The sequence below is a fragment of the Rhodnius prolixus genome, unplaced genomic scaffold, assembly GCF_049639745.1.
Source record: "Rhodnius prolixus isolate KJV_2025 unplaced genomic scaffold, Rpr scaffold_2, whole genome shotgun sequence".
Lineage (NCBI taxonomy): Eukaryota > Metazoa > Arthropoda > Insecta > Hemiptera > Reduviidae > Rhodnius > Rhodnius prolixus.
Genome location: NW_027411592.1, coordinates 16,754,074 through 16,770,332, shown reverse-complemented (window position 1 = coordinate 16,770,332; position 16,259 = coordinate 16,754,074). Strand labels below are relative to the sequence as shown.

The 16,259-nt window shown below is 33.5% G+C and overlaps 2 protein-coding genes across 5 annotated transcripts in view; both read left to right on the top strand.

Moving 5' to 3' along the window:
* The window catches only part of AdamTS-A (ADAM metallopeptidase with thrombospondin type 1 motif A), a 310,609-nt gene that overhangs the window by 222,952 nt on the left and 71,398 nt on the right, over positions 1-16,259 (top strand). The window lies entirely within an intron of this gene.
* On the top strand, positions 6,785-9,789 carry LOC141449164 (uncharacterized). The gene is made up of 2 exons (XM_074118312.1): positions 6,785-7,168; positions 9,406-9,789. Exons 1-2 carry the CDS (start codon positions 6,890-6,892, stop codon positions 9,733-9,735), a joined length of 609 nt encoding a protein of 202 aa, XP_073974413.1. The 5' UTR covers positions 6,785-6,889; the 3' UTR covers positions 9,736-9,789.

The following is a 16,259-nucleotide window of genomic DNA, read 5'->3' as shown; positions in this document are numbered from 1 at the left end:
CTACAACGCCAAGCACCAACAATGGGGATGCCGCACAACAAATCCACGTGGCCATACTCTACTAAATGTTCTTCACGCCCGAAATTACAGCGTAATATCACCGGATCATCCTACGTACTGGCCTACATCTCTATCTAAGCTCCCTGATATCCTAGATATTTTTGTCACTTATCGGATGTCTCAATACTATGAAATCTCCACTCTAACTGAACCTTCCTCAGATCATAGCCCCGTACTGATTACTCTCAACATAAATCCTTTTCTTAGTACTCCTAAACCATCTCTGATATGTGGCCCGGTCGACTGGAAGAAATTTCAATCTAAATTAGAGGACTCATTAAATCTACAAACTGTACTTAAAACAAGTGAAGACATAGACAACGCTGTACAACATTTCACAACATCAATACAAAATTCCATTTATCAATCTGCATCACATACCAGAAAACAACATAATCACACTACTAATTTACCACTATACATAAGACAACTCATCACAGATAAGAGACGAGCACGAGCCGTATGGCAGCGCTCCCGCTATCCCTCAGACAAACAAATCTTTAACAAACTTACTCATCTACTCAGGACTGAACTACAGCTCTTAAAAAATGAACGTTTTGAAAACTATACACTATCACTGACTACCGAAGACAAATCTCTCTGGACCGCTTCAAAAAGAATCCTCCGCTACAAACCAGTACCCTCCCCACTTCGACGTAGCGATGGATCATGGGCTACTTCCGATGGTGATAAAGCTGCTCTCTTTTCTTCTCATTTTTTAAATGCATTCACTCCACATTCTGACATTATCGACTCACAATTCCAAAAATCTCTCCTACAAGATCTGGACACACCTCTTCCTCTCTCACTCCCACCCAAACCATTTTCACCTTCTGAGGTTCAGTACGTCATAAATCATCTTTCACGTAAGAAAGCGCCTGGATTTGATCTCATTACACCAATCATTCTCTGCAATCTTCCCAAAAAAGCCATGGTATTTTTGACTTCCATATACAACGCAATTCTCCGAACAACCTACTTCCCCGTCTTGTGGAAGTATTCCGTAATCCGTCCTATCCCAAAACCTAAAAAACCTCATCAACATCCTTCGTCTTACCGTCCAATTAGTTTATTACCTGTACTAGGAAAAATTTTCGAAAAACTTCTTCTCAAACAAATCCTTCCTATCCTCGAAAACTCTTATGTGATCCCAGATCATCAGTTTGGATTTAGACGTAACCACTCTACTATTCAGCAATGTCATCGAGTAGTGGACATAATTGCATCCTCTCTTGAAAAGAAAGAATGTTGTTCAGGGGCTTTCCTTGATGTGCAGCAGGCCTTCGATAGAGTATGGCACACTGGCCTCTTGTGGAAGCTTAAAAATATTTTACCTGCCACGTTTTATTTAATCATAAAATCTTACTTGTCCGACAGGTACTTCAGAGTGCAAATAGGATCTTCTTTCTCCCCACTTAAGCATATCGACGCTGGAGTTCCACAGGGCAGCATTCTGGGTCCTATTCTCTACTCCATTTACACTTCAGACATACCAACAGATACTAACACTACACTTCTCACATACGCAGATGACACCGCCTTACTGTCCACTAATCATGATCCTGTACTAGCTCACAGAAATCTGCAGTCACATCTCTCCTCCTTAGAACAGTGGTTCAAGAGATGGGCTATTAAACTTAATGAAACCAAGTCTCAAAATATCACCTTTACTCTTCGTCGCATTACTCTTCCTCCAGTCATCTATAACCTAACACCTCTACCAGTAGTAAACGTTGCCCGCTACCTTGGGCTTTACTTAGACCGAAGACTTTCTTGGAACCCCCACACTAGACTTAAAAGAACAGAACTGAACAGACGCTATCGACTACTTAAAAGACTCTTAGACAACAGATCAAAACTCTCTCTGGACAACAAAAGACTAATTTATACAGCTATTTTAAAACCCATCTGGGCGTATGGAATAGAGCTGTGGGGTTCAACCAAACGCTCCAATCTTCAAAGGATTCAATCTCTACAATCTAAAATTCTTCGAACTATTGTAAACGCTCCTTTTTATGTCTCCAACCTGACTATACACACTGACCTTAACATTCCTTTTGTCACACAAGTCGCTAAAACAAGATACAGAAAACTCCACTTCAGCCTGCAATCTCATATAAATCCTCTAGCTAAAAATCTTTCTTCTAGAACCCTTCCTGACAACCCGACAAGACGCCTTAAGAGACAGTGGCCTCGTGATCTCCTCTCAAGTGAAGAGAGCGACTAATAGCCTGTTTTGGAGTGTTACCACTAGGTAACTTCTCCACTCGTATTCTTCTGTTATTTGTTGTTACTGTTATCACTGTTACTTATAGCGCTAACGCGCTGATTGTAGCAAAAATAAACGCAAAAAAAAAAAAAAAAAAAAAAAAAAGTTTTTGTTTTTGCCGCTTTGCTCTTCGCTATCATCGCCGCTTTGCTCGCCGCTCCACTATGTTTCCAGCCTTAAGCATACGATGTGAAAGAAAAGTTCACAGAAAAATTTGTAATTTACAAGTGATTGTAATATCTATTTGAGATAGGAGTGTGAGTGATCAGACCATTTTGTTTTTAGAATCTTTTGTGAGTCTTTGAGATGGTATTTCAGGTTTTCCTGAAGATCTTAGTTTGCTAGTTTATAAGACCCACTTAAAAGCATCACAAATAGCTTTTGTTTTTTCAGTTTAAATTAAGCATTCTGTGAATAAACGAAACACCTGTAAGATGGTTCCCTATCTAATTTATTGGAGCTGCATGTACCAGTTGGAGGCGCTCCCACTTAGAGAAGCCTACAACAACCTTCAGAAGTTTCCAGAAGGGTAAATGCTAATCGAGGAACATCGTAGGTTATTTTGAATTGAAAGGCTTACAATGATATTGTTAAATTATAAAATTCTATAAAAAATAAACAACTTTTTTTACTTCCAATTATCACGTTTCTCAGTCTTATTTTAAAAGTAATCAGTTCAACTTAAAAAAGTTCAATGCACTAAGTATCAATCGTTAATAGAAGAAAGTAAGAAGACCGTTCTGGTTCTTAGAATTACAAACAAATGTCTGATGTATCGACTGTTTACAAGTTTTAGAGAACGAACAGTGAGAATGTAAGTAATGTTTGTTAGTGTATGTTCTTTCCGTATTTGTACTTACATATATAACATCAGCACATGTACGCATTCACTTACAATGTTATATATTGCTTTTGAATCGATCTTGAAACACTAAAAGTTTATTTGGTCAGGTCCTTGGTTAATAATATTGATAAAACTATTGAAATTCTAACTAATACAGTAGTACCATTCACTAATATTTTTCATTTTCATCATTTGTTTAATGTTTAGACCAGCCGCAATTAGTTGACAGTTTGAAAGCGAACAGAATAATAAATTAAAGTCTGCTTTCTTGGTAGTTATGCAAGAAATCAGTGGAGAGAAATTACCCTACTTAAGTACCGTGCAGAGAGTAACCGTCTAGCCTCATAAATAAAACATTAAAAGATACAAGAAAAGAGCCCTAAATGAAGGGAAAAGCAATAACAGCAAAATTTATAGGGTCATTACAGATTAGTTTAAATGTGAAGCCAAGGGGTTCACATTCTGTACGGCCCAGTCTACTCATAGCACCAACATTGAATATATCAAATTAAAGGTTTCTGTTACGATTTTCTCTTCGGATGGTTCGTTGCCTTAGTTGCCAACTAATACGAGTACTAGAAAGGCAAATTACTGGAAGCCATTTCTCTCACAACTCTCCCGTATATGTACCTATACAAATATTTTATTGTATTTCAAAGTTTCCGTAAATTTTTCTTCGTTGAAATTGCACCAACTTTCTATAATGAAATCTCTCTAGAATAATTGTCGAGTATTTCAGAAAAGGTTCTGAAATATTTTAGTTGAATGGTAAGGTCTGTCCTAGAAGAAGTAAACTTTAGGAATGTTGGTGTCTAGGTGAATATCCAGTCTACAAAAAAATAAAAAAAGAAAAGATATTTTATAATGAAATATTTAAAAGGCCCTCGAAAAAAGTGATGCATGCCATTACATATTTTGGTAAATCTAGAACCATTTGTTCCAAAAAAGTTATTTTAGTTAAAGGCGGCTACTGACTTGCTAAAAATCTTTTACTTTGTAACATTTACAATATGGACCGAATTCTTAATTATATTTCTTATTCCACTGAATTATAGACACAGCCATGCTTCTAACAACAATCTAACGATACTAAAGCCGGTTTAGAAGTATAATACCTATCACAGATCTACTACATGATATTGAACAATACATTGTTCACAATACAACAGTTCACATCTAGCTAAAAACTTTATTTTTCTTCTTTAATCCGAACTCACGATTCCAGGGCTTCCCTAAACCGATTGCCAAACCTCTACCCTATTTCCGTATCATGCAGCTGCTCTTCTAAATACTTTTTGAGTCCATTTCAGAAATAACTGACCCTGATTTATGTGAATATTGGTTAGTATGCTTCATTCACAGGCTTTTCTATGCAGCGTTTGTTTTAAGAAGACTCCATCTTTAATCTCAGAGAAAGTGCCACAGATTATCAGGACGAAATGTCAATCGAAACTAAGATAAACTAGATCATTGGATTTACCAGAACTCAGAAAGTTCATACTGTTTGTACCTGAACACACTTTATTCTTATGAAATCTTTAAAATATGAACACTCGTTGAAAAAAATCAATTTCTATAGTTTTCAACTGATAGTTTCTGTTATAGTTTTCTTAAAGAAGTGAAAGAAATATTAAAGGTAAAACATATAAGCATACAATAGATTGAAAATTGGAGTAAATGGATAATTTTCTGTATCCTTTGTGATGAAAATGGAAGCATGGAAATGAACACTTTGTTGGCGCCTTTAAAAATAGCTTTGTACATGTTTCAAGTCGAGTGGTAAACATTTACCAGCCAAGTTGGTAACATTGTTAACAAAACTTACGGAAATAAACTGTACAATACATAACAGACCTCGCTGGGTAAAGATGCAGTACACTGTTTTCGGCATACCAGCACCTAAAAAGGTTTATTTCTAATCGTATTTGAAGAGTACTGTAGATTCACGTGCACATTATGTTTCTATCAAGTATTACCAGCTTGCACGTGTTGGCATCGTGCCCAGGCCATATTATACGAACATAAAATAGTCACCTTATTTCAGTATCTATTCATCTAATCAATAGACTGTCTTAATGGATCTATTTTCTGAAGTGGAACTAAAGCCATGTATAATTAAAACCTATTTAATTCAGATCGATACGAACATATTTGTCACAGACTTAGATAAATTCCTGTTTCCATCAGACTGGCACATCAGATTTCTGTATAGAGAAACGATGTAGAACGAAAGGAAAGAAGCAGGAAGGAATTCTACGAATTAAACGTTTGGTATATGATTCAGAAATCCAGGGGAGGGTAAATGGCTCCATGTCGCGGAAATATTGCAGTTAAAAATGAAATCGAACGGTAGAGAAATGCTAAATAAGATCGTCCTTCGAAGAAAACTTGCACGGTTCAAATATCGAAGAGAAGGCAGGAAACAGATTGCAAAAGGCATTTGCTTGCATCAGAACACTCCTGGCCAAAGGAAAAAAGATAGACCGAGTATTATCTGGACGACCGGATTGGAAGGGTTCAAAGGTTTGTAATATGCCACTTCGTGAGAACAGCCAGAGGTTTTTATATTTTGATATTTTTCGTTCATAACTAGCAATCAATTTTTCCCTAATTTCGTTGTATTTCTTAGCGTCTCCTTCACCCTTATAGTTTATTTATAAATGAACAGAATATTTTTGTCAAATATTGCCCTTGAGGGATCCTAATTTTTCAGCAAAACATCGCAACTACAAAAATTATTTAAAACGTACTTCCCTTCAGCTTGGCTCTATCTACGAATAAGGAGGATAGTGATTATGAAAATGTTCTGTATCCGATGAATGAAAGATTTATATTAATACTTGGATTAATTTTTCTTTAATGAATAAATGATAAAAAAGAGTAAATTATCAAACAATATTAAGTTTTTGCTTTCTCATCATGCCTTCTTCAGTGAAAAGTCGTTCAGTCTTTTGTTATCTTTAATTTACAGCAGAAGGACTCGTTCCCCCAGAATCCCTGAATTTTAGTATACACTCTCTCTGTTAAAAGGCAAACATTTTTCTTTTTAAAGTTTTCCATAAAATTTCTGAAAGCTTTCGGCTTTCATGATTAAGTTCTGTACTCTTTTTAAAAGGTATAAACAATATTTTTTACAATTCAGGGTGGGTGAAACTGACGATGTGTGCAACTATTTGGATTTCACGTACCCAATTTTCAGCTTCATTATCCACGCATTCATACATTTATGTCCATTTACCATTTTGCTGAAACCTACATTCTATGGAGACACTTTGGTACTCAAAGGAGCAGACCTTTAAGTAAAAAGACTTTTAGCTTACTCAATTGATTAATCCACTACGACTTTAATAAAAAAAATCTACTAATATTTTAGATCAACTGCCAAACTTTTAGAGACACTCATTATAACACTATTAAATTTAAGAGAAATAATTTTGGATTCCCTTCAAGTTCTAGTGCCTTCAATATTAAATTCCCAACTATTGAAATCTGGGAAATAAATTTTCTTTAATTGCAAGCAATAATAATTAAATTTTACTATTATAAATTATTTATTTAAATTAAATTTTGCGTTTAAACTGCTTCCAATTTGTAAAGTGCAATTTCTTGTTATTTAATCATATGTTGAACTAACAAAACAGTAAATTAATTTAAAAAAACCTAATACAAGAAGAAAAACGAACCGCTTTGGGTTTTAAGGAATTACTAAAAAAAAGATGGAAGGCGAAGAGATAATACAAGATGAACACATATCAGAATTAAATAAGAATATTTCACTATTAAGAGATAAACTAAAACTATGTCAAAAGTCAATGAAAACATTGAAAAGTATTTCTCAACTGCTTAATCCCAAAGCTATAGGAGCGCTGAAACGAGATCTGATAAGGTCACATGACAGCTGCGATGATAAAGTGCAGAAAAAATTATTGCGACGCGATTATAAGGAGTTGAAAGAGAGTGAAATGTTAATGAAAAGAAATGTTGAACAATGTCATGTAAGTGTTTGAGATAACTAATTGGAAAGTACCAAATTTTAAGTAGTTTTTTCCTTCATCAACACAACCAAACTGTAAGCTAATTTCTTTTTTACTGAAATTAATGGCGGAAAATTTCAAATAATAGTAAAAAAGAAACGTTTTTTCACCAATGCGTGTTATAATTATTACCCAAAATGCTTTCATAACTCAATAAATAAACACTTCAAAACTTAGAAAATTGTTAATTGTGCTTCATGTCTTAGATTTCAGGTCTAGGTAACCCAACTAGCTCTTTGAGCTTTCATTCCCTTATCTGAAGAGCCAAAACTCTCAGCTAATAGAACTGTATAAACCACACGAACGGTCTTCGTTTCCTACACATTCGGATAAAATCTATTTCATTGCCACGCCTGTACAATAAATATGCTTTCTTTGTCAACTGTGACTTGTAAGAAGATCTACGGTTATCTTAGTTGCCAGGCTTTCATGAGATATTAATCAGGCGAGTTAATAAAACTTTAAGCATTGTGCCTGCCTTTGCGAGAGTGTTCACCCATCTGCTTTTACTGTAATAGATATAATAAATAAGGGCACTTTCAGCGATAAAAAAAAAATTAGTTCTCGGCAAAATAAACGATTTTTCTGCATCAATGGAATTATTTTACTTAGTGCAGAAAATACAAGAAGGTTAAAGAAATCAAACCCAGCTGGCTGATTGCGAAAGGAATTTTCCACATTCCTTCATGATCATAAAAGCAGTGACAACCTACCTGTGGTTTTTTGGTTTCTTACAAAACGATTGGTCACGTTATCCATTCGCTCTTACCTTTACTAAAAGTTAACACTAAAACAAGGTAGGTTCTAATGAAAACCTATTTTTTTATCCGTAGTATTCATAAGTAATCTTGAAAAATTTATATTTGTTGCAAAAGATTTTTTCTAGAGTAATTAGGGACTTCAAATTATTAATAGCCTTTTTTTAACTTTAAGGTTCGTACAAGGTTAGTGTTGTTCTAATATATTAAAAATTCTTATCTTTTCTCTTTCTATAAGAAGCTTCTTGTAACAGCTCCAATGTCGGATGAGTTAGATGGTTGTCTGTAACCAGTGAACACTGTACGGACACCGACCGTTCTTTGACTAGGCTTCGAACGATGACAAAATGTTGACGCGCTTTAAAATAAAGAAAAACAAACTTATTATGTGTGCTTGGATAAGATTTATATTATATAAATTTATACAAAGCAATTCTAGCTGGTAGTTGGACGTTAAGACCAATCTGAAACAAAAAACAATTGGCGTTTCTTGTTTTAAACAAACATAACAAATAAATATTAATTAAATAAAATCCTGAGGTAAATTTTAATAAATAAAAAATCGCAATTTCATTTCAGGTTTAAACAGTTCTTACTAAAAATTATACAGAAATATAATTTATTGGTCCAAAATTAAATATTAAGTTTGTAAATCAGAATTGACAAACGATCAAAACTGACCCTGACGAACAAACGAACACTATATACCGCTCTACTTGCCCCAATATGGACGTACGGAATACAGCTCTACGGAAGCGCCAAAAAATCTAACATCAACCGACTCCAAACATTACAGTCTAAAATCCTGAGAACAATAGTTAACGCTCCCTTCTACGTCTCCAATCATACTATACACTCTGATCTCAACATTCCTCTCGTTTCTGAAATAGCCCAAACTCGATACACAAAACTCCATTCAAATCTACACGATCACTACAACCCTCTGATCCACAACATGTCTACCACAACACTTCCTTCTAATCCACAGCGCAGACTAAAGCGGCGGTGGCCACGCGACCATCTCAACACAACGTCGACCTCCTAGGATGGTTGCTGTGTAAGCTTGCCAATCTGGCGAACTAACGGCTTCCATCACTGGATGGTCGTCGTTCACTCCAATCACGCCCTTGGCGCACATGCATGTGCGCGTATGTGTATGGATATGCATATGCGTGCATGTGTATTTGCGCCATCCTTATCACTCATCTCTTTTGCTTATTGTACTGCATACAGTTGCAAAATAAACAAAAAAAAAAAATCAGAATGCAATTCATTCTAAAAATGTGGATTTTTTTTTTCTTTCAGTGGAATGTTTTTAAAAATAAAATTCAAATCAGTCTTGCGGTACTCTGTTAACCGATTAGCACAAGACTTTACCTTTTAAAAGTTTTATCCCAAAAACAATGATTTATATTAAGTAATTTAAATAATTATTTCCAGCGCAGTCATCTTAATAAATATGTAAAATTAATAAAAGAAATGGAAATACCATGCAACGATTTAATGAAAGAAACTGAAAATATAAATGATGAAATTAAATCTAATAGAATCAAAGAAGTTTTTACTCAATTTAAACGTTGCTTAGAGAACGAGGAAAAAATGAAGGATGAAATTTTAGTTACAATGTGCACATATGACTGGAAAAAACCATTGATTACTGGTAGCTGTGAGGAAATGAAAAATTGTATTTCATCTCTGGAAGAACTCATTTGGGATGGATGTCTTCAAGAAAGTATTAAAACCATGCCAAGTGAAGATGATAAATCCTAAGATATTAATGAAACAATTAATAAATATAATATTATCGAGAATAGATACAAATAATATGTCAACACTTTTTTATCCAATGTGATTGATTATTGCAAGTATAACTGTAGTTATAGTACAATAATCGTTCGTTAAAGATAGCAAATTTTCGTAGGTCATATCCATAAAATGAACTGTAACTCTAACACTTACTGAAAAATTACTAATTTTAAGTGCAGAATTCATTAATTTCAATTAGTACTAATTACTGAGTGTACTAATTGTGAGTATAAGAGTGGAAAAGGTAAAGGCTGCTGTTACTGCTGTATATTAAATTGAAGTTTCAGTCATTTATTCTTTAGAATTCATAAAAATATTGTAAAATGGCGAATTTTAAAGTTCTTAGAGAGCCCAAGTAGTGGTGAGAGAAAACAGCCCAAATAGGAGGAGAAAATTAGAAAGAAACTTAAAGTAAAACTCTCCGGTAGGACAGTTGTATAAGGGTTGATCGTCAAAAACTGCTCGAAATACCGTAACGTTGAAAACACCCAAATTTGACAATTTTTTTCTCTTTTTCAATAAAAGATAAAATTTCTGAATAATATAGGATAAACCCTCTTTTATAAGTGTAATTTTAACTGTCTTTCAATTTGAAATTTTAGATAGACAAGGCTTTTTGGGGTCTCGATGGTATATACTTAAGGAGGAGAGTTTGCCAACACGTAAATAAAGCCCCTTTTTAAACGATTACTAATATTAATCTCTGAAAATCTTCACCTGACTTAGATCAAATTTGGCAAGAAAAAGAATTTAAATTGCATGTCATTTAAGTGCTATCCTGCTGTTACACTTATTAAGGATAAGTATTTCAATCATGCCGTATTCGCCGTTTACCCTTCTCTTTACCCTTTTAGGGAGAAGAACTGTACTTGCAGATAATTTTTCTTTCCCCTTTTTAAAAGAAGTTATTGTGTTCATAGCTTAATTTCTCTTACATCCCTTAAGAGAAAGTAATGTTACCACAATTTTTCTTACTGGAAGGATTTGAAATCGCAAATTTCTTTCAATTATCCGTCTTAATGGGATGTAAATATTCATCAATTAACCCCACAACGTTTTTCCAGTCTCCATCTTCTTCCTACCAACTTGGTACATTTCCCCCATAACGTTTCTCACAGTCTAAATCTTCTTTCTACAATTTGGTACAACTCCCCCGTAAATTCTCCATTTCCTTCCACCCAATAACTTGATAGTTTTATTTTCTACATCTACCTTCCACTAACTTGGTGCCAAGTATAAAAGTGTTGCTTATTACAAGTGTAAAGAAACCAGAATAGGTCACAGAATAGGCTATTACTCGTAAAGGTTTGGAATATTTAGGAAAATGGCATTATTGATTATTTTTAAAATTATAACGATGATTATAGAAATATTCATGAATTACTTTCATTGATCTATTAAATTGATGTCAAATGTATGTAAGATTAGACTGATCTGAACTAGATAAGACAAAAACCACAAGGCAGCAATAACAACTTTCTAACCTTTATATCCGACATAAATCAGTTTAATTATTCCCGATATCCGAATATTTAAAAACAGTACTAGATATATGAGTTTTTTCCAACCCAGGAATTAGAAAAAATCTATCCAAAAGGACAAAAATCTCTAACAAAAAACCTACAGTTTAAAAAGTTAAGTATAAGGGTTGATTAAACGACAAAAGGTACACAAATCAGCAAGTACGTATCATTTCATTAATATAATAAAAGTAACTTTGATGAATTATGGTTTCATTATTTAAAATAATTAATATTAATTAAAATAGGTATGCTTAGTACTTCAAGAATTACTGACAGTCATTCAGTGGCTCTTCAATTTTCAAATATATCAAGTTACATTATTGAACAGTTCAAACATATTCACTTATCTTGTGGATGTAAAAAAATTTTAAAACTAATATTTCACACAAATACCATCACTCGGCAAAAAAAAATCTAAAATTCAACTCACTCAAATATTCAATATATTCAGAAAATTAACGTTCTACTCTACTTATTAGTAGAGCAAATTAAATTTACTTAATTACGAACAAATCACCCCTATTCAGCTCAGCAGAATTCCTTTAAGACACGTACGTTCTAGTTTTGAGTTCTCTAAAGGCACATCTGAAACAAATTTCGAATGAATGACCTTTTACGGTTGAAACTCTTAGGTTATATTGGGCACAAAAACCACGTGAACAAGAACAAATTATTAAAACGTCGTTGGCTCATGGTTTGGTAACTGTTCTCTCAAAATCTATATAATTTTTATTGTTGCCATAAATTACATTATAAACAATAAACCAATACGTTTCACAATTACATTTATAAACAATACAAAGTTTTTTGACTTGAAACGTATTTTTCAGCATTTAAAGACCTTTTTTCACAGGAGTTTGCGATTGAACTGTCCAATTGGATGATTTTAAGAATTTTAAATATTTCCTGCTTGATCTTGGAGAGATCTTGGATCATGTGCATCAATTCTATAATTACCATGAGAATGTCTAATAAATTAAATACAAATATATTGCAAACACAAGTTTCATGCCTTTCGGTCATACTTCTCCATTCGTACATAAATGAACTGAGTTGGCAATGCGCCCGCGCTAGATTCTGTAGCATTAACAAATTAAATTAAAAATAGCTCTCGAGTTGATGACCCTCAACTCTGGTCATGGTAATAGATTGCTTCCTCTAAAGTTATACTTACTTGACAAACTAATCACTTAAGTTCGTCTCACTATATCGGGTATCACTACTTAAATTCTGTAGGAATTTCGCAATTAATTTTCTTTATTTATATGAACGATCTAAATTCTAATTTTAACCTTCAATTTCTCGTTACATTCTTCAGAGACCATGGCTCGTGTCCTAGCGAAACTGCAAGAATAGTAATCAATTTGACGTCGCCAATATTTTTTCTTGATCATACTACTTTCAAACTGTAGGCCTACAATTAGCTTATTGGACTTCCGATAAAACATTCACGAAAAAGAAAAACTTCTATCACATTGACTTGAATCCTTTTCAAGAAAAATTAATGTGGGAGCGGACTTCCCTTTCAAGTCTCACTAAGAAAAATAATTGTTTCGAGTTTATTTTTATTTATATGAACTATGTAACTTCTAATTACGACCTTAGTTATACGAAGATTCTTTATTTTGTCTTCGGAGACCAAAACTTGTGTCCTAGCGAAACCACAAGAATGGTATTCAGTTCTTATATCGTCAACATTTCTTCTTGCGCAGAGTAGGTGGAATGGAGCTCACATAAAAAAGAGTTGACCATAGCCTCTTATGAGTGCTTTTTAATTAGTGTTCAATTATTTTTTAAATTTGTCTGATGTAAATTGTGATTACATAAGTATTTAAAAAAATTCCTTGTTCAGAGATGTAAGTTTTAAGTTATTATCGAACAAGTCTATTCAGAAATGTGGAAATTTTCTTAAAATTCTGAATTTAAATAATCATATTTAATAAATTTAGTAGGCAAAAGTACCAAACATTAAATTGATGAAAAGGTACTTATCAGTCTAAGCTAGCGCCCTTCATACTTACAAGCAAACTTTTTTTAATAAAAATACAATTTACGCACACAATAAGTAGCTTGCTAACGTCTAATTCTACTGAAAACACGAAATTAAAGATTTTTCCAACATTAAGATAAAATAATTATTTCATTAGAGATTTTTGTCTATTTATATTGTATGTACATATATTATTTACTGTTGAAGCTACAACGCTTGTTGCCAAGCAACAAAAGAGATGTACCTACACAATATATTTAAATTCACACACATGTACAAAAAAAAAAAATGTTTAAAATATTTCTCTTTATTCTGTGTATTATATTTGGTAAGAAAGCGTACAATTTACTGAATGTGGCAGACGCGTTTGTTATTAATGTTGGTTTTAAGTAGAAATAACTACAAAACTAAGATTTAACGTGAGTGTAGAATACTTTACTTGTATTAAAGAAAAAAAATAGCGGCCATTTGGTTTTTCTGGTTCTGCTTTGATTCTATAGATCGTTAAAGCGACTAATTTAGTAGATAAATGCATGAAATAAATCAGAGGGATTACAATGAATTATTATGGACTAGGATTACATTAAAGCACCTCTACCCACGTAGTCTCAGTATAGTTGCCATCTCTGTGACAGACCTACAAAAAGACAATATAAATTAGTTTGTTCATAAATAACATTGAGGTTATCTTTTTGTCATTTTGTACGTGTTTTTTATATAAGTCTCAATTGGTTTTGGAACTCATCAATGATTGCATTTCAGCTACCTGCCTAGTTTTTCTTATACGAATAAGTGATTTTCCTATTGGATTATGTATCAAAATTTATGTTGACTACATGCTGTGGTTCTTATAATCCTGCGTACATATAAAAACTAGTTTAATTCACTGAGAGTAAGCAAGTTATATGGAGTAGAATTATCCATCTTTGGGTTCCTAATCTAAGGTATCCTACCATATGTCTCGACCATTAAATATGATTAAAGTCTTAACAACTGTTGGTCTTCTATTTATAAAACCACTGATGCATTTAATAATAATAAGAAGGAGAAGAAACTCTGATTGTTGGAAACGGGCCACAATAGCCTTCTTTTTCTCACAGGAATCTAGCGAAAAAAAGAGAAATAGTGGTTTTGAGTAGGCTGCAGGATTTAGAAGGTTTGGAATATTTCATCGGAATTAAACTCATTCTAGAGACTTTTTTTTTTAGAAGGGAATCGCTTATTACCATTTTGTTCTGCCTGTTAGGAAATAATACGAAAAAACAAGTAACTGGCAATAAGTAACTATATTTTTCTTCATATTTTGTAAAACTTTTGTCTGATTTTAACTGCATAAAATCTAGCGATGATAAGGGACATGATACCTTTATCTTGAGCAATAAAAGTGGAAAGCAGAGAATAAGTTTATAGAAGGTAATCAAGTTCAAAAAATCATTTGGAGACTGAGTGTATGCAGCAGAGTTGAGAACTGACTGATCTTCTGGTCCAGCTGACAGTTCTCCCCATGGCAAAGTTTATATTCTAATTTCCTGTCTCTGCAATTCCACCCAATGGCAAATAGATAGTAACTGTTCCAAGGGACAGCCTACCCTTGGAGCTTTTAGGGCTAGAGAGGTAGTTACATAGGACCGACATGCAATGTACAAGCTCATTCTACAAGGCCCTGCTGGCAAGGCAATGGCACAGTTTTTAGCGGGCAGTTTACTGGTTGCTAGTTTTTGATGTGGCCAGTCTATATTCCCAGTGCCAACTTAGTCTGGCGTTATGCCTGTAGGTCATGCAGCCTTGGCCAGGCATTAATGTCCACCAGGCATCTAATTGCAAGTGGGTCAAACCCGTGTATAACTGTGTCAGGATCAGTGCATAACATCTCATACATCCTACTAACCTGCGATGCAACAACAATTAGAGACGCAAAACTATGTGCTTTGTGGTGAATGGTGTTCATCCACCTCCAGGGTATACACAATAAGAATTTTTAAGTTACTGAAACTTCTAATCATTAATGTTTGATGGTATATCTAAATGTTTTCAGTTTTTACAGATCTAGTTTACTATTAACAACACTCTCGAATGAATGTTACGTAGCAACGTAATCTAACTCAAACTATCGAGGACAGTCTTTAGGCACCAAAGATTAAATTAAGGTTGTCTTTACGTTTTCGAAAGGACTACTTTAGTTCTTGACAATTTAGCTTGTCTTCAAATGTGTTTATTATGGTTTATGATAAGCTCGAATGCATAACAGCCTGGAAAACATTAAATATAAAGATGAAATAACCAGGGGGTGAAGGAATAATAAAATTCTGTAATGTAACAAAAAACAATTATTGGATTTTGAATAGGTAGAAAGAAATTAATAAAGTCAAAGTGGGTTTTGCAAACTTTCAATCAGGGGGATAGATAGGAAAAAGAATATTGACTGATTGTGGGAAGTATGGAAAATATAAAAGAAATAAAAGTTAGCACCAAATGAAGAGAGATAATAGAACGCTGACATTTTGAACATTGCGCTAAATTAGTAATAAATATTAGAAGAATCACAGTGAAAGCAAGTAAAGAATTGACGGAATTATGTGGAATTACTTCCCAATAATAAAAATTGCCCCTAAAAAATAAAATAAAAATAGCATCTTATACGAAAGTTCAACTTTTCGATACTCAAAAACAGTTCAATAAAGTGTACTTTAGTGGCTTAAGTAGAAGTTGTAGATCATAATTTAGGGAGATTATAACATTAATCAAGAATAGCTGAGAAAGTTCGAATACATAATCGCAGAGAGAAATATAAATTTGGAAATATAATAATTCCATAATGTCTCTGTTTTCAGTCCCTAAACAACAAAACATGAAGGCGACTTAATATTTTTGAGTAAGCAGCTCACCTATGCACCCCCACATCTTGAGTTCGTAGAGTTAGTTTTCTCGCTTAGAATTTTTTATTTTTAGTAAAAATTGCTTTTCGAAATCCCCCC

What these genes read in the sequence shown, in the direction of transcription:
- LOC141449164 (XM_074118312.1), top strand. Translation starts at nt 6,890, where the DNA reads ATGGAAGGCGAAGAGATAATACAAGATGAACACATATCAGAATTAAAT. An exon ending in GAAATGTTGAACAATGTCAT is followed by an intron (nt 7,169 to 9,405) that starts GTAAGTGTTTGA and finishes AATTATTTCCAG; the next exon opens with CGCAGTCATCTTAATAAATA.